Below are 19,294 nucleotides of genomic sequence, written 5' to 3'. Positions count from 1 at the left end.
AACAGAGAGCAAGCAGGGGAAGGGCAGAGAGACAGAAGGAGACAGAGAATCCTAAGCAGGCTCTGTGCTGTCAGTGCAGGACTAGATGTGGGGCTTGAACTCATGAACCACAAGATCATGACCTGAACTGAAACCAAGAGTCAGACACTAAACTGACTGAGTCACGCAGGTACCCCAAAGATACATTTATTTCAATGGGAATGTAAATAAAAGAGGACTGATAGCCTGCTTTAGTTTGTAAGTGGTCACAATTTCTAAAAAGAAGTAATTCATTTTGCCTTTAGGAATCAAAATTCCTATCTCTTTGACTTCTGATACTGAAATCTGTATGTATAATCAATGAAAGGATAAATAGAAAAAAATACTCTGATCTGAAAGACCAGATTAAAGAATATCTTATATCTGGTCATAATAGTTTATCAAATTTACTGATACTTAACTCAATCCTCACAAGTAATGAACTAAATCAGAAAGAAGAGACAGTGTCAAGTTTTATATTACTTTATACAGACAAATTTAAGAATCCATAGGAACACCACAAGTCATGTGACATCCATCCCAAAATGTGGAGGCATTGGATGATTACTTTGTGAAAGTATATGGACAAGAAAGTGTGCATGATGTTATAGACCATTTTGCAGAAGTCAGTACTACACACTTTGAACAATTAAGGTTAATCTCTACCCAGGGAAAGATTTTCAATAATACTGGAATTTTTTAAATTTAAAAACATTATTTCAGTGATAGTCTAACAAGTCAAAGTAGGAGATGAGCAGAGTACAGCATGAAGCTCTAAACATGGGAAAGTTCTGTAGAGCTCTAAAGGTGTTCAGATGCAAAAAATTTCCTTTTTGAGTTTATTTATTTATTTGAGAGAGAAAGCGTGCTTGTGAGCATGAGTGGGGAGGGGCAAAGAGGGAAAGAGAATCCCAAGCAGGTTCTGCATTCCTTGCCGAGCCTGACCCATGGCTCAATCTCAGCACTGTGAGATCATGACCTGAGCCTAAATCAAGAGTGGGAGGCTTAACCAACTGAGCCATCCAGGTGCCCTGGTATTCAGATTCTTTATTAATTCATTAATAAATCATTAGTTCCAATACTGTTCACTTGGTTTCTAGGGCATGTTCACTAGCATAACTAGAACTCTCTAATTTAACTGCACTAAAACTTGTAGGAAAAGTGGCTGCCAGGTGTAACAGTAATGGAGAAGCTAGGTAAATGTCAAGTTGAAATGGTAGCATATAAACTTGGCAACCAAAAGAAATAACACTGCAGAACCTTCACTACCTTCAAATCTCAAAGAATTAGCTATGAATGTTAATCAATACTAGTAGTGAAAACAACCTGGCCTGCAGCAAATAAGAGTTAGAATGACTTCTATGGAAAAAAAAGCAAAATAGATACATAAAGTGAATAAAAAGAGCTAAAACCAAAAAAAAAAAAACAACCAAAAACCCTTTTGAGCATAGTTATAACTGTATGCAGTTATACCTGCAAATGGAACATGCATACATGAACCACATATGAAAATACCCAAGTTTGCTAACAGGCAAACAAAACCCTTAACAAAGTCTTACATACAGCTTTAGTTTGATGGCAATTTTAGAAATGTTTCACAAAAACGTTAAGTTTCTTTACAACTTACATAGAGCACGAACTCAGATTCAGAAATGAAATGTAGAGATGGGGACACGAAAAGGGGGAGAAAACCACTTCACAGTCATTTGAAAAAAAGTCAGTTCACATTAAAAATCTAAATACCTAATTTTAAGCCAAGTGTTAAAAATGAATCTTACCGAAAAATATTGCTCTGCTTCAAGCTGATCTTGTAGCTCCCGCATCTGTCCTTCATTTCCTCTATACTGTCTTCAGGTAAAAGAGAAAATAATAAATGAATGCTATTTATACTATACTTTGTATTATTCTTTATTTATTAAAGTTGCTAAAAATAAAAATGTTTACTAAAATGACCTTTGTTTTTAAAAATCATAATTCACTATACAGTATTACTTTAATATTCGTATTTGGTCAGGCCACACTGTCTCATTCTATTTTGCTCCTACTATACAAAGTAGAGGGAACTGTTTTTTACTGAAGGTCACTTTCAGGAGAATATTAATTGTGGATTAATCCAAGTTGCAAAAATAAAAATGATATTTTATAAGTTTTAGTAGAGAAAAGCATCCTTAGGAATAAACCTTAAATGTCACATGTAGTATAGTAAGCGATTAAAAACAGGGCACACGAAAATATTCACAAATAATACTATACATACCATACATTATATATACATATAATACCATACATTATGGCCAATGAAGCATGGAGGTGGGGCTGGAAATAAAAAACCAGGTAAGGAACGAGAAAGAAGGCAAGAACAATACATGACAAAGGAGGAGGAACACAGACACACCTACATATATATAATACACACATGAACACAATTCACAAAGAAACAGACAAGACAGAAACACAATGTAACTCCCGGTTACATATTTTCAAGGATAAACAATTCCATCTGCATCTGCTGGGTTTTCATTTTAGATAGTGATAGATTTGTATTTTCAGCACCTAACAAGGCATATAGTTGATAAAAGGACATAATAAGTGTTCACTGAATGCTGAGTGAAAGTTATTCTGGGAGAAGAAAACTACAGAACACATAATGCGAAAATGAAGGCTCTAAAAGGGGGAAAAGAATTGTGCCAATATAAATCCAACAAAACAAAAACTGACAATTTTACCCAAGAATTACTATGTTGTAAATGAAGCTGGCAAATGAAGGTATTATCACATAAATCTAGAGGAAATAAAAACACGTGACTTGGTATAAAATATACTAATCTTTGACATTAAATTTTTGAAGCATGTCTTTATACAAATTCTGAAAGCAATAATGAAACCTTGCATCATCTCCACTTCAAATAAGTGGACACATCACATTTCAGAGTAGAAGAAAAAAGGTACTTTGCGTTCTGAGATGAACCAAAGGAACAAAACAAAACATAGGGTCATCATGTCTAACTCTAGTTTCTAAAATAAAGAAATACTGAACATTTCCCATAAGACACTGAATACTTAATAAAAAAGTTTATTCCTGATTTTTGTAATTCTAGTGTGAAGAAACAGGCCTTTTGTCGGTATGAAAATCATGAGAAAACTAATTTTTCCACCATAAATGGACTTACTGTAAAGTCAGTGGCCTTGATAATCTCCTTTTTTCTCCCTTTAAAGATCTCTACTTTTTATTCAGTAAGTCTCCCTTGCAAACCTTTGCAAGTAAATTCTTTTTTCTAAATGCTTTTTTCCTAAGTCTTCCTTTCACAAATTGCAAATATATTATTTCTACACATATAAAATATCAAACATAAGCAAATGCAGAACACAAAAAAGAAACAAAAAAATGTTATTTTTGAGACTTACTTTGTAAGCTGAGCTAACTCAAATTCTAATAATCTCTTTGCTTCCAATAAAGTATTTATTTCCTGTTTCATCTGCTTTTCTAGACCTTTTAAATTGTCCGCTTCAAATGCTTGAGTCTTCAATTCATTCTGTAACAATACTCGCTTATTTGATTCCTGCTCCAGTTGCAGGGATAGATTCTTAACCTATGAATAAGAAAAATAATTGCAGTCTTAAATCTCACTAATAATTTAGTAAACATTATTTAAAAGAATATCAATCAAATCTCAAATGTGTTATACTGCCTTATACAGAGAATATTAGTATTCTAAAGAGTCTCCATTGTTGACATGTTATTTATAACTATAGAACTTACTATTAAGTCAAATTAATCCCCAAATTTCAGATATGAGATCTTGGAGGAAAAAAATCTGGTTTCTTTCGGTCCCAACATGTACAGAAATTTTAGAGTAGAGAATGGCTATAAAAGCCACTTTTAGAGGGACATAAGGGGTATTTAAATTCACCTTTTCTGATTCATAAATGTTTGTGCTCTGGTCTATAACCCTCTGAAGTTTAGTGAGGCCTTCCTTAACCCCTGGATGTAATTACTCATAACACTCCTATAGCATTCAGTACTTCCTCTTTAAATAAATGTCATGCTTGTAATTTTGATCTTAATATCTGTCTTTCCTTCTGGGCTGGAAGTTCCACAAAAGTCAAGAACGTATCTATCTTACACAGTAATCCAACTCCCAGCAGAGCCGGGAAGATAAAAGGTGCTCAAAAATTACATTTTGAAATGACTGAGTATGGTCTTCCAAATTTTCAACATACTTTCTTCCTGCATGTTGGCTATAACAGGTATCTGCTAAATCTCTTTTCTTTCTTGTTCATTCTATAGAACACTACCAGACTAATTTTATTTTCTAAAAGAGTATTTTCACCTACAGCCTCCCATTTTAAGTTTAAATCATTATCAATACTTTGGTTCCCAAGTTTCCCATGACTATGTCTTTTCTTCTCTGGTCAGATCAAGTCCTTGTCTTTCACTTACCTATCTTCATTCACTAATCACTCTTTTACTATCATCATTATTGATAATGTTCTCTCTCTATCAACTCTAGCTTCTGACTCTCAAACTGTGAACTTTTGAGGTCTTACTCAATCTTTAAATAATGGAAATATCTCATTCCTCCTGTAAGAAGTCTTTCCTGATTATTCTGGTTTTCTCTCTCTCCCTTTTCTAACATATATGCAGACTGATTCCTTCCAGTCTTATAAGTGATTTTTAAAATACATATAATAACCACAAGGATATAATGGCATTTTATCTTTTATTTATTGCTTTGTAAATGTGTACCCTGTGTTTTCCATCAATCTAAGCCAGTCAAGACTCTGTAGTTAACATTTTTCTTGAGATCTAAGAGCAATTTCTCCTCTTTGGGATTACAAGAGAACTTTACAATAAACTTTTTTGTGTTTGTGTTTTTAAAAAGCAGATGGCAATTTCTTCAGAAGAAGAGCTATGACACTTCTATAGAGTTGTACTGTCATAGTGCAAAATAGTATAAATCCTATGGTGTGACTGTTCAGCAACTATCTGTAGATAAAAATCCTAGGAAGGAAGGATACAGTGGTGGCTTTATAGCAGTAAACACATACACATACAGGTTATTTTATTCAAATCTCCTCCATGTTTTTTAAATTATAGATAATTTTTCACTTATAATTTATGATTACTTCTCTTTTATAAGATCAACAAAATCAATACTGTTTTTCTTACTTCATCCTCCATCCTTTCTTTATTTTCAGTCAAATGCTCAAGCTTCTGCTGAGATTGTTTCAGATCAACATCTAGCATTGAACACTGTTTCTCAATCTGAACAACTCTATTTTCAGCCTTCTCTCGAGCTTCTCTCTCTTCCTTCAGCTTCTTTTCCATTTCTGTGAGGAAAAAAAAAAAGTTACAGACATACATACTTTCACTTGCATGGGCTCTATAAGACAAACTGGTGTCAAAAATCCCTACTGTTTTTATCCTGGGATTCTAATGGAACAATTTATTACAGAAGTCCTAATGTCATTTGAATTATTTGCATAGTAGGATCTCTAAACGAAAGGAGTTATAAAATAAAGTAGAATAAAACCTTCTAAATCCAGCCCACGCCCAATGTTATGAGAAATTATTAAGTGCCATTTCTAGACCAGAAGGTGAAAATATAACTAAAAAAAAAAAAATGAAGTAACTAAAAAGAAAAATGGAGGTAGTTCAGATAAAAGCAGAGAAATAAGGCTGTGGTTATTAATCTATACCTTACATTGTTCCAGAAAAGTTTCAAGGGACTTAAGGCTGATAGGAATTCTAATTTTTGCAATTCAGACAAACAAGATTCCACGGTAGTATAGTACCCACTTTAATTATTATCAAAAGATAAAAGTCTATAGTGAGGCTCCTTTTTTGAGATATGGTAACTAAGGTTCTGAAACATTCAATTTTCCAAGGTCCTGCAACTAGTAAGTTGTACAGACATGATTCAAACTTAGTAAGTCTGCTTTTCCATTCTTGGAGACTGCCCTCTAGGTAACAAAATAGAAACCATTAGAATGGAACTTCCTCATCTTTCCCTCCAAACCTACAAACTTAGCCATACCAGTAATCATTGCCTCTTAATTCCCATCTCTAATCAAACACAAATCCATCCACTTCTGTTCTGGACTTTGTTCCTTCAATTATTTCATTTCTTCCCTGCCTCAACAATTTCCTTCTCCTAACTGAATCATTCTCACCAACATAATAATCTCATTTATTATCTCCCTTCCTAAAATATCCTCTACTGCTCTCACATTCCTCTTTAGCTACTATTCCATCTCTGTTCAGAAACTTCTGGAAGAACTTCCTGTCTCCAGTGCCTCCACTTACTGTCTCCAGTGCCTCATCTACTATACATTTACTACTTTCCCTTTTGGCCTCCATCTCCACCATTCCACTGAAACTGCTTTGTATGATAACCAGTGAGTGAGGTCCATCCTGCAAAATTCAGAAGACCCACAAATGTCTGGGTCTTCATCTTTACTGACCTTAATAGAATTCCGTATATTGAATAACTTCATTTTTTTTCAATATTTTACTCTTTGAAATTCTAACACCACACTTACTTGGTATTCCTGCAACCCCCTTTGACTGTTATTGGTTTCCTTCGTAACATTTGGAAAATGTTAGACTACCCAAGGGCTCTGATATGATTCCATTTCTATTCTGCCCTATTTCCCCTTAGGAGGTTCTGTGCATGACTGTATAACTCCTGCTCTCCTCTGAGCTCCAGACTCATATATCTTTGACATCTCCACCTAGATATCTAACACGCTTTTCAAAGTTAACATTTCTAAAATAGACACCTTTATTTCCCTCCCATCGCAAACCACTCATCCCATCCCAGTCATCTCAATGTCAAAACATATTAACATCCATCCAGTTGTTAAAATTAAAAAGCACCCCCCCCCATAAAAAAAGAGCCAGAGCCTTTCTTCGTTTCTTTTTTTAATTTCCATCCAATTCATCACCAACTCTTACCCTCTTACCCTTTGTATCTACATTTCTTTCATGCTCTACTACCACTAATCCCTACACACTATATAGCCTTCTAGTTGATCTCCATTTTTAAACTGTTCTCTCTCAAAAGCATTCTCCATACAGCAGGAGTGGTCTTTCAAAAACATATGTTACACATGCCAGCACAGCTCAAAACACTACAATGGCTTCTCACTATTCTTAGAATAAGAGTATTGAACTTATCATCTCTTCTGCCTGGAACATACTTTCTCCTGGACGGTTCACTTTGCCTCAAATATTATTAGTTCAGAGAGGCCTTTCCTCAGAACCCCATCTAACATAGCAATACTTAGAAACTATCACACTGTATGTATTTTCTTCATATTAATGATTACAATCTGCACTGATTTTAATTTATTTGCTTTTTTTGATTATCTCTACCATCAGAAAATAATCTCTAAGAGGAAGGATTCTTGTCTTATTCTATGCTATATATTCCCAGGTGTGCCTGGCCTATAGTAGGCAGTCAACAAGTAATGTACGTGAAAGAAATAAAAGTAGTTTAATATGGCTGAAGCACACCAGTTATGTGAAGCACACACATAACAAAGTGCAGAGTAGTAAGACTATAAAGATGGGTAAGTGCCAACTCAAAGGCTCTTTATGTCCTGAGGAGTTTGACGGGTGCCTTGCAAACAATGAAAAGCCACAAAGGACTGGCACAGTAAGATTTAAATTTCAAAAGGATCATTCTGGCTTAAATGAGAACAATAGATTGATGATTAGGAACAACTGGCAGAGTAATAATTAAACAGATCAAGCAAATGATGATGTCACCATGAACTAAAAGAGAAAAGGAAAGGAGGAATATATTGTATATATCATTTGGAAGTAGAATTGCTGAATGATTCCCAGATTTCTGGCTTGGATACCTGGATGCTAAATACCACCACCCTTAGCCATAACAGTATTTCCCATTTATTAAAAGCCTTCTATGTACAGGCACTTTATATGCATTTTTTCCATCTAATGTCTTTTTAATAATCACAGAGTAGGTAAGAGGCAAAACAGATTTGTTTGATTCCAAGCCTGGGCTGCTAAAAACTATACAGCCATTAACTAGGATCATGAGAATAAGAGATTAAAGCAGGTCTGACAGATAGGATCCTAAATTTCCCCTTGAATGAGCAGAATTTAAAGTGCTAAGTGACACTTCCAGATTGTAGCAGGTTACAAAGTAAGTGCAAGGTGAAAAAAGGCAAACTCTTCTTTTTAAAAGTTTGGCTATAAAGAAATAGAATAAAACAGTGGCAGTTAGTAAGGATCAGAGATTACTGCAAGGGTTTGTCTATTTATTTATTTGTTTGTTTATAAAGGAAGAGACTTGCACATGCTCACAAAATTAAAAAAAATTTTTTTTAATGTTTATTTTTTTTTTCTTTTTTTTTTTTCTTTTTTTTTTTCTTTTTTTTTTTAATTTTTTTTTTTTTTTCAACGTTTATTTATTTTTGGGACAGAGAGAGACAGAGCATGAACGGGGGAGGGGCAGAGAGAGAGGGAGACACAGAATCGGAAGCAGGCTCCAGGCTCGGAGCCATCAGCCCAGAGCCTGACGCGGGGAAGCAGGCTCCAGGCTCGGAGCCATCAGCCCAGAGCCTGACGCGGGGCTCGAACTCACGGAGTGCGAGATCGTGACCTGGCTGAAGTCGGACGCTTAACCGACTGCGCCACCCAGGCGCCCCTTTAATGTTTATTTTTGAGACACACACACACACACACACACACACACACACACACACACAGAGCGTTGAGCGGGGGAGGGGCAGAGAGAGATGGAGACACAGAATCTGAAGCAGATTCCAGGTTCTGAGCTGTCAGCACAGAGCCTGACGTGGGGCTCTAACTTAAAAACCACGAGATCATGACCTGAAGGTAAGTTGGATGCTTATCTGACTGAGCTACCCAGGCATCCCACATGCTCAAAAAATTTTATCTATCTATCTATCTATCTATCTATCTATCTATGTATAATGGAAGAGACTTGCACATGTTCACAACAAGAAAGGATTCAGTGGAAGAGAAAAGGTTAAGGATGAAGAAAAAAAAAAGATAGTTAAGATGAGATAAGATGAGGCTAGATCTGAGTACAGGTAGCATATATTAGTCAAACAAGAAGACGGTTAATATCTTTAAAAAAATTTTTTTAATGTTTATTTACTTTTGAGAGAGACAGAGCGCGAGCAGGGGAGGGTCAGAAAAAGGGAGACACAGAATCCCAAGCAGGTTCCAGGCTCTGAGCTGTCAGCACAGAGCCTGACACAGGGCTTGAACCCACAAACTGTGAGACCATGACCTGAGCAGAAGTCAGATACTTAACCGACTGAGCCACCCAGGTGCCCCGAGGATCAATATCTTCTGAGAGGAAAGAAAATGAAGATGGGTAAAGAAGTAGGGTAGATTGATTAAGTAAGAGAACAAGACTTTGAGGCGTTCACACCTATGCTTTCATGATTTCTTTTTCAAATAGGAGAAAAGTTGACCTAAAAGTAGATGGATAAAGAAATGACATACAAAGCTTGAGAACAGAAGTAAAAGTCTGAGAGAAGGAAAACAGTGAGTGATATACTAAAAAACTAACAGCTCGCCTGAGGTTGGAGATAATGCATTGGGCTAACCCTCTCTGAAGAACTTATCTGATGTGAAGAAAGGAACTCATTAGTTTGATCTAGGGTTGTGTTTAGAGTCATAGTAAAGTGGAAACACAAAGGAATTGGAAAATTGAGGGTACTAAACAAGAAAGAAGATGAACTAACAGACAATGATTTTCAGAATGGATCAGGAAGAAAATAAAGGAAAGGGCTAATAAAAACTGGGAGAAAAGAGAGATTCTACTGATATTGGTAGAGAATGGAGGATAATAGAGTGAGGGAAATAGCAGGTAAAATTGTGATTTAAAAAAATGGAAGGTATCCAAAGTGAAAAAGGGAGAATCCTTTTACTAAATGACAATTTATAATTTTTAAGTGTTTATACTACTATAAAGTGAGATTTTAAACAAAACCAGTTTTTTTGGTAGGCATTATTTAAAAATTACTCATGTAGAAAATATGAAAACCAACACTTACCACACATTGCAACAGACTTTGCCTCTTCAATAGACTGATGTTTGTCAGTTAAACGAGCTTTGGTTACTTTATGTTCATTTACCTCTTGTTCTAACCTTTGTTGTAATGATTTAAGCTTATAGTTTAAATCTATCTCTAAATTATTCTTTTCCTGTAAAATGAAAATGACTTATGTAATACACTAAGCAAAAGACACATTATTAAATCTTACATTATGTAATATTCCATAAGAGACAATATATGAATCACACTGGCCTGAAATGTGATACTGTATTTACTTAAATATTTTTATTTAGAACATTTATACTTTCTTGTATATTTCACATTATCATGTCTTACTTTAAAAATCATGATAAGCACATATAGTTAAAAGCAAAATATCACCACCTCCTTCCCCCAGAAGGGTTTTGGTGGTAGTTGTATTCAGGAGGGTTCACTGCTAGAATCAGAAATGAATAGGACAATTCTTTAATTCATTAAAACATTTTTGCTGCCACTTACAAAAAATTAAATTCAGATTTGAAACTATTAATTTACAGTTAAATTAAATGTACACCCAGATTTACATTGCCTTGACTAAAGGACAAGTCAAAATGTATTCCATTTGTTTGGGTGCATCTTCTACTCTTCTTTCTTTCATCCTACATCCACAGTTATACCAGGCTTAGACATACTACTCTATTACAAAACATGTCCAAAGGACAGATAAGTGGTACATTTTCTGATCGTTTATCTGAGGATCTAGTAAACCCACATTTAGGGAGGAAGTGAAAAAGTGAAAGTTAGATCTACATATTATCTATTTAATACTTTTCTTAGCAAGGTAAGGACAGAGGATAACCAATGACAGTTTTTGACTGGTAAGAAAACTATACGCAAGGGCCAATCACTTTATGCTATTTTCTATTTTGCTAACTCTTACCAACAAAATGGAAAAAGCACACATGGTCTACCATATACCTATCCTTTGTTTTCCTTCTTCATAAGGCTAGTAACATTCAGCATCTTCATTTTACCCAAGTACAAAAAACTGGGGGAAAAAATTCTACATGAAAAGATATTTCCAAACGAAAGTAATTTGTGATGATTCGATAATAGGAAACATCTAATACCCTTCAAAGTTAAAAACAAACAAAAATAACACAATAAAAAGCCCTAAGTAAGACACATACACACACTCCCACAAAACCACTACTGATCATAAAAATTTTTAGAAATGCAAGTATATAGGTGTGGCTGGGTGGCTCAGTCAGTAAAAGGTCCAATTCTTGATTTGGCTCACTCAGATCATTATCTCATGGTCATGAGATCGAGCCCCACAGCAGGCTCCTCACTGGGTGTGAAGCCTGCTTAAGATTCATTCATTCATTCTTCTTTCTTTCTTTCTTTCTTTCTTTCTTTCTTTCTTTCTTTCTTTCTCTCTCTCTCTCTCTCTTTCTTTCTTTCTTTCTTTCTCTCTCTCTCTCTCTCTCTCTTTCTTTCTCTCTCTCTCCCTCCCTCCCTCCCTCCCTCCATCCTTCTGCCCCTCTCCCCTGTTCATGTACACATGCTCTCGCTCTCTCTCTCAAAAAAAAAGCAAGTATATAACATCAGGAATGAAGGCTATTTTATAAAAACATGTTATAGTATTTGGTAGCCAAGTACATATATCTCAAAATTGGTACACGTTAAGTCATTTACCTTTTCTGAGTGATTAAGCATGTCTTGAGCTTCTTTTCTTTCTCCTTCCACTCTTTCAAGATTATGCTTGAGATGCTTTACCTCTTCTTGTAAAGATGTAATTCGAGCTATCAAGTGAGAAAAAAGTTCAAGTCACAAAGCCATCAAAAGAAATGTCTTTTTTTCAGCATGACCATTAAGATAAAAAACTTTTAAATTTCCTGATTAGGTAGAATTTATTAAATTATAAAATATTAAAATTATAAATTATTAAATACTAAAATTTTATAATTCATTAATTTAAGAATATTTTGTAATATATATAATAACTACAATATATAGTAGTAAATATGTTATTGCTAATTGGAGACCATTCAGTACATATTCCTAACTTCACAAATGGTCAAAGAGATGAAGCTTGAGCTTTATTCCGAAATTAGATATGAGTCCTTATTCAGTGTTCTTTTTCACCATGTTAAGAATAAGAATCTTTAGTTAATTGAGGCAAGTATTTAAGTTTTCTTTATGGGCCAGACATTCTGAAAAGTGTTTACTTTTTTTTAATATAACTTTATTTTTTTAATTTACATCCAAGTTAGCATATGGTGCAACAACAATTTTCAGGAGTAGATTCCTCAATGCCCCTTACCCATTTAGCCCATCCTCCCTCCCAGTGTTTAATTACTCTTAAACTTAGTGAAACCATACTCTAAAACATGCTTTAGGCTTATAGATTTTTAATGCATAAATATTTAACAAACACACAAATTTAATACATAAACACAGAATCTAACATTAATGAATATAATTATATTGTAAGTAAGAATCTATTTTCTTATTTTGTAATTCAAAGTAACCTAGGATTTGATAAGGAAATGGATAAAGTGCCCCAGAAGGACCAGGAACAATCCTGTACTTTTCAAACTTCAATGTTTAACTTATTGGACCTGCCACAGACTTCAGTGCACTCTAGCTGCCTCTGTATTTTAGTGTTTCTGAATTAGCTTTTTTTTTTTAAGTTTCTTTTATTTATTTTGAGATAAGAGTGTGTACAAGCAGGGGAGGGGCAGAGAAAGAAGAGAGAGAATTCCAAGCAGGCATTGTGCTGTCGGTGCAGAGTCCGAGGCGGGGCTCGAACTCATGAATCATGATAACATGACCTGACTTGAAATCAAGAGTTGGGCACTTAACTAACAGAGCCACCCAGGCACCTCCTGAATTAGTTCTTTGATGGATAAATGAATATTAAATCTTTGGTACCCGATAATGCTTGTCTGCTGGGCTAGTTCTAGGATCCAGACAGCAATGAAACAAATTTATTTACACACAAATTTACAGACAATACTGGCATTACATTCACATAGGAGATATGTTCACATAGGAGAAAGAACTACCTGCCAGTTTCTTTCAAATGGCTGAGCAAAAATACAAATTATGTGTGTGTTTATATGGACAGAGAAAAGGAAATATGGTGATATGTTTAAATGTTGCAGTACTAGTAAAAAATCCTTCTTTCTGTATTTAAAGTAAACAGGCTTTAAAAATCTGTATAAAGATAGTTAATACAGATTAAACTGTATTTTTCACGTGGAATAAGCTTATATAAACCAACTCCTAAGAAGAAAAAGTAAAGAAAATATATAAAATATATATAAAGAAACTATAACTCGTCTGTGTAATACATAAAAACAAAACACCCTCATATACAAAAATTTATAGAAATAGTGAAAGGAATAAGAACCAAAAATCAGGTATCAGAACCCAAACTGATTAAAACAATAAAGCTTCTGGAGGAAAACAAGAACACCTTCATGATCTAATCAAACTATTCAACAGGCCACAATAAATACAGTACTAACCATAAAGGAAAAAAATATAAATTGGACTACATTAATAACAACAAAGGTGAGACCTCTTGTTCATTGGCAGACAGCATTTAAATGTGAAAAGGCAAAAGAGACAGGGAGAAAACAACTATGACACATGTATTTGACAGAGGACTAATACCTAATGCTCATACAAACCAATAAGAAAAAGGCAAACTATCCAAAAAAAAAAAAAAAAAAAAAAAAAAAAAAGAGGCAAAAGACTCGAACAACACATCACAAACTGCCACTAAACATGTGAAAAGTTGCTCAATCTTAGACACCAGGGAAATGCAAATTAGTCCACAAGGAAATACCATCATATACCATTAGAATGGCTAAAACATCAATGCTTGACAAATCTCAAATGGGGAGCAGTACTGTCCTTAATGAGGTTGTGGACCCACTAGAACTCTCATACACTCCTGGTGAATATAAACTGGGGCAGCTACTTTGATATACAGGCATACCTTGGAGATACTGCAGGTTGAGGTCCAGACCACACTAATAAAGTGAATATAGCAATAAAGTGAATCAAATGAACTTTTTGGTTTCCTGGTACATATAAAAGTTATATTTATACTATAGTATAGTCTATCAAGAGCACAATAGCATTGTGCCTAAAAAATGCACATATCTTAATTTAAAAATACTTCATGTGGGGCACCTGGGTGGCTCAGTCAGTTAAGCGTCTGACTTTGGCTCAAGTCATGATTTCATGGTTCTTGAGTTCGAGCTCCATGTCAGGCTCTGTGCTGACAGCTCAGAGGCTGGAGCCTGCTTCAGATTCTGTGTCTCCCTCTCTCCCTGTCCCTTCCCTGCTCTCACCATCTCTCAAAAATAAAATTAAAAAATTTTTTTAAAAAACTAAAAATACGTCATTGTTAAAAAATACTAATAAACGTCATTTGAGCTTCAGCAAGTCATAATCCTTGGCTGGGTGGAGGGGTCTTGCCTCCATGTTTTGGCTGATGACTGATCAGGGTAGTGATTGCTGAAGGTTGGGTGACTGGTAATTTCTTAAAATAAGACAATAACAAAGCTTGCCACATGGATCAAATCTTCCTTTCACAAACAATTTCTCTGTAGCAAGTGATGCTGTTTGAAACCACTTTACCCACAGGACTTCTTTCCAAACTGGAGTCAATCCTCTCAAATCTTGCTGCTGCTTTATCTACTAAGTTTGCATAATATTCTAAATCCTTTGTTGTCATTTCATCAATTTCCACAGCATCTTCACCAGTAGATTCCATCTCAAGAAACCACTTTCCTTGCTCATCCATTAGAAGCAACCCCTCATCCAATTTTTATCATGAGATTACAGCAATTCAGTCACATCTTCAGTGACTTCTTCCATTGAAGTTTTAAATCCCTCAAAGTCATCCATGAGCACTGGAATCTTCTTTCCAAACTCCTGTTAATACTGATATTTTGACCTCTTCCCCATGAATCATGAATATTCTTAATGGCACCTAGAATGGTGAATCCTTTCCAGAAGGTTTTCCACTGACTTTGCCCAGATCCATCATAGGAATCACTATGTATGGCAGTTAAACAGCCTCACAAAATTATTTCTTAAATAGTAAGACTTGAAAGTCAAAATTACTCCTTGATCCCCAGACTGCAGAATGGATGTTGTATTGAAAACAACATTCATCTCATTGTACATCTCTATCAGAGCTCTTGGGTGACCAGGTGCGTTGTCAATGAGCAGTAATATTTTGAAACCAGTCTTTTATTCTTAGCAGTAGGTCTCAACAATGGGCTTAAAATATTCAGTAAACCATGGTATAAACAGATTGCTGTCATCAGGCTTTGCTGTTCCATTTGTAGACCACAGGCAGAGCAGATTTAGCATAATTCTTCTGGGCTCTATGATTTTCAGGATGGCAAATGAGCACTGGCTTCAACTTAAAGTCAGCAGCTGTATTAGCCCCTAACAAGAGAATCTCTGAAGCTTTAAAGCCAGGCAGTGACTTCTCTCTAGCTATGAAAAGACTAGATGGATTGTACGAGAAAAGTCACTTCACCTCTATTGAAAATTTGTTGTTTAGTGTAGCCATCTCAAGTAATGATCCTAGCTAGATCTGGATAACTTGCTGCTTCACCTTGGCTCTTTAATGTAATGGAGATGGCTTCTTCCCTTAGAACTCTGCTAGCTTCCAACTTTTCTTCTGCAGCTTCCTAACATCTCTCAGCCTTCACAGAATTGAAGAGAGTTTGGGTCTTGCTCTGGATTAGGCTTTGGCTTAAGGGAATGTTGTGGCTGGTTTGATTTTCTATCCAGACCACTAAAACTTCTTCTGTTTGAGCAAAAGGCTGTCATGTATTCACTGGAGTAGCACTTTTAATTTCCTTCAAGATCTTTTCCTTTGCACTCACAACATGGCTTACAGTTACATGACAGCTTTCAGTCATCATGGCTTTCGAAATGCCTTCCTCACTAATTGTAATCATTCCTGGCTCTTGATTTAAAGTGAGAGATATGTGACTTTTCCTTCCCACTGAACACTTATGAGGCCACTACAGGGTAATTATTAATTGGCCTAATTTCAATATTGCCATGTCTCAAAGAATAGAGAGGCCCAAAGAGAAGGAGGAGGAGAGATATAGGAGAATGGCTGGAAGGTGGAGTAGTCAGAACACACTCATTTATTAAGTTTGTGGTCTTACATAGGTGTGGTTCACGGCACCCCCAAACAATTACAATAGTAACACCAAAGATCACTGATCAGAGATCACCATAATAAATATAATAATGTGACACAGAGAACATGAAATAAACAAATGCTGTTGGAAAAATGGTGCTTAAAGACTCACTCAATGCAGGGCTGCCACAAATGTTCAATTTGTAAAAAAAATGCAGTATCAGCGAAGTGCAATAAAGCACAGTGTATAAAATGTGGTATGACTATACCTGGGATGTATTTACAAAAGGTAAACAAACTGTATGGCTCTGCCATTCCTAAGTGTATACTAACAAAATGCACAGGAATGTTTACCAAAAAAACATGTACAAGAAAATACCTATAAACACTAATCATAATAGCCCCCAAATGGAAATAATTGCAGTATCCATTCACCACAGAATGAATAATAAACTGTTGTGGCCATACATAATAAATGGAATCCTACATAGCAAGAAAAAACTATTGCCATATACAACAATACAGATGAAAATTTTAAACATAAGGGTAATGAAACAAACCAGATACAAAGGAGTGTTTGCTGCATGATTCTATTCATAAAATTCAAAAACAAGCAACATTAATTTATAGTGTTATAAGTCAGAACAATGATTACTTGGGAAGAAAGGGGTTAGTGACTAAAAGGAAACAAAGGGGGACTTCTGGGTTGCTAGCAGTGTGCAATTTCACAATCTCAATTTTTGTTATGAGGGTGTGTTCGTGTTGTAAAAATTTCTCCAGATGAGTATTTTTTATGTATTATGGTATGTGCTATATGTTAAATTTCAACAAAAAAATGCACTTAAAAAAGAAATCTAAATTTCTTAAAATCCCCAAATATGAAATCTACCCCTTAACCTTGAGGCCCATCAACTACATATAAATCTTAAAAATAAATACATGGGTAATTAGAAATTGCACATTAAGGTGAACAACCCTCAAGCTCAGACGCATTTAATATCATTTATAATAATAAATTCTAATCCAGTAAGAAGATATGTCATAAAACCTTAACACACTAAACAACACTGTATTAAAAATATACAAAGTATGGTATTTATGAAATACCCACAGCTAACACCACTCAAGAAATAATATGAAAAAAAATTAAGGGGCGCCTGGGTGGCTCAGTCGGTTTGGCGTCTGACTTCGGCTCAGGTCATGATCTCGTGGTTTGTGGGTTCGAGCCCCATGTCGAGCTCTGTGCTGACAGCTCAGAGCCTGGAGTCTGCTTCAGATTCTGTGTCTCTCTCTCCCTCTGCCCCTCCCCTGCTCATGCTCTGTCTGTCTCTCAATAATAAATAAACGTTAAAAAGAATTAAAAAAAAATTAAGACAATTTCATTTGAAATAGCATCTAAAAGATACCTGGGAATAATTTAGTCTGAGAGTTACAAGACTTGTGTACTGAAAACTAAAAAACACTGTTGAAATTAATTAAAAAAAAAAAACCCAGATAAACAGAAATACAGCCTGTGTTCATGGACTGGAAGACTTAACATGTTAAGATGGCAATCCTACCAAAAATGATTTGTAAATTCAATATAATCTCCATCAAAATTCCAAAGATCTTTAATGTAGAAATGGAAAAGCATACCATCAGATTCATATGGCACTGCAATGAGCCTTGAAAAGAGCTAAGGCAATATTGTAAGAGAATAATAAAGTTCAAGGACTCAAACATCCCAATTTCAAAATGTGCTACAAAGCTACAGAGATTAAGATGGTGTGGTACTGGCATAAGGAAAGATCTACAGAACACTGGAAAGAACTAAGAATCCAGAAACAAACCCATATAAATACAGCCAACTGACTTTCAACAAGGATGACAAGATTATTCAATGAGGGGTACTGGAACAAATTAATATTTTGACACAAAAGAATGAAGTTGGACCCCTACATCATGCCATTAAAATTAACAAAAATTAACTCAACTTAGGTCAAAGACCTAAATATAAGTGCTAAAACCATAAAACTTTTAGAAGAAGATATAGGGGTAACTCTTGATGATACTAGAGTTGGCAATGTATTCCAAGATATGACACCAAAAACATAAGCAACATATATACAGATGAATAGGATTTCATCAAAATTAACTTCTGTATATCAAAGGACATTTTCAAGACAAACTATAGAATGGGAATAAATATTAGTAAATCATATACCTAATGTACATATATTTTATGTGCAAGTAAGCACATAAAGATATGTTCAACATCATTAGTCATTAGAGGAATGAAAATCAATACCACAATGAGATACCACTTTGCAGCCACTAGGGTGACTATAACCAAACTCACTTAAATAACAAGCATTAGCAAGGATATGGAGAAACTGAAACACTCCTAAATCACTGGTGGAAATATAAAATGGTATAGCTGTTGTGGAAAACAGTTGATAGTTCCTCCAATGTTAAACACAGAGTTATCATATAACCCAGCATTTCCATTCCTAGATATTCCCAGAAGATATGACAACAAGTATTCTAATAAATACATGAATGTTCACAGCAGTGTTATCCACAATAATCAAAAGGTAGAAACTCAAATGTCCATCCACAGATGAATGGTTAAATAAATATGGTATATACACACACTAGATATTACTCAGATATAAATGAAGTACTGATTCATGCTACAACATGGATGAATCTTAAAAATATCCTAAGAAGTCTGACATAGAAAAGGTCACGCGTTGTATAATGTCATTTAACTGAAATATCCAGAATAGCTAAATTCAGAAATACAAAGCAGAAGTTGGCTGCCGGGCACTAGGTGGAGGGGGATATAGGGATGGATAATTTAATAAGTACAAGGTTTTCTTTTGGGATAATGAAAATTTTGGAACTAGATAAAGGAGGTGATTGCACAACATTAAGAATGCATTAAATGACACTAAATTGCACAGTTAAATTTTTTTTGTAACATGAATTTCACCTCAATAAAAAAAATATACAAAGCAAAGCTGTTAGAAATACAAGGGAGCTATAAAAAAAAAAAAAGCC

At 34.9% G+C, this 19,294-nt stretch overlaps 1 protein-coding gene across 3 annotated transcripts in view; it reads right to left on the bottom strand.

Moving 5' to 3' along the window:
- ROCK1 (Rho associated coiled-coil containing protein kinase 1) overlaps window positions 1-19,294 on the bottom strand; it is a 160,365-nt gene that overhangs the window by 32,933 nt on the left and 108,138 nt on the right. For all 3 annotated transcript variants that reach the window (XM_030336457.2, XM_030336456.2, XM_030336458.1), the window contains exons 17-21: window positions 11,761-11,867; window positions 10,081-10,231; window positions 5,189-5,349; window positions 3,424-3,608; window positions 1,797-1,866 (exon numbers count right to left, since the gene is read on the bottom strand). In XM_030336457.2, coding sequence (XP_030192317.1) covers window positions 1,797-1,866; window positions 3,424-3,608; window positions 5,189-5,349; window positions 10,081-10,231; window positions 11,761-11,867 — 674 coding nt within the window. The remainder of the gene's footprint in view (window positions 1-1,796; window positions 1,867-3,423; window positions 3,609-5,188; window positions 5,350-10,080; window positions 10,232-11,760; window positions 11,868-19,294) is intronic.

Source organism: Lynx canadensis, chromosome D3 (assembly GCF_007474595.2).
Source record: "Lynx canadensis isolate LIC74 chromosome D3, mLynCan4.pri.v2, whole genome shotgun sequence".
Taxonomy (NCBI): Eukaryota; Metazoa; Chordata; class Mammalia; order Carnivora; family Felidae; genus Lynx; species Lynx canadensis.
The sequence above is the reverse complement of the archived record's forward strand: the minus strand, read 5'-3'. Positions and strand labels throughout refer to the sequence as shown.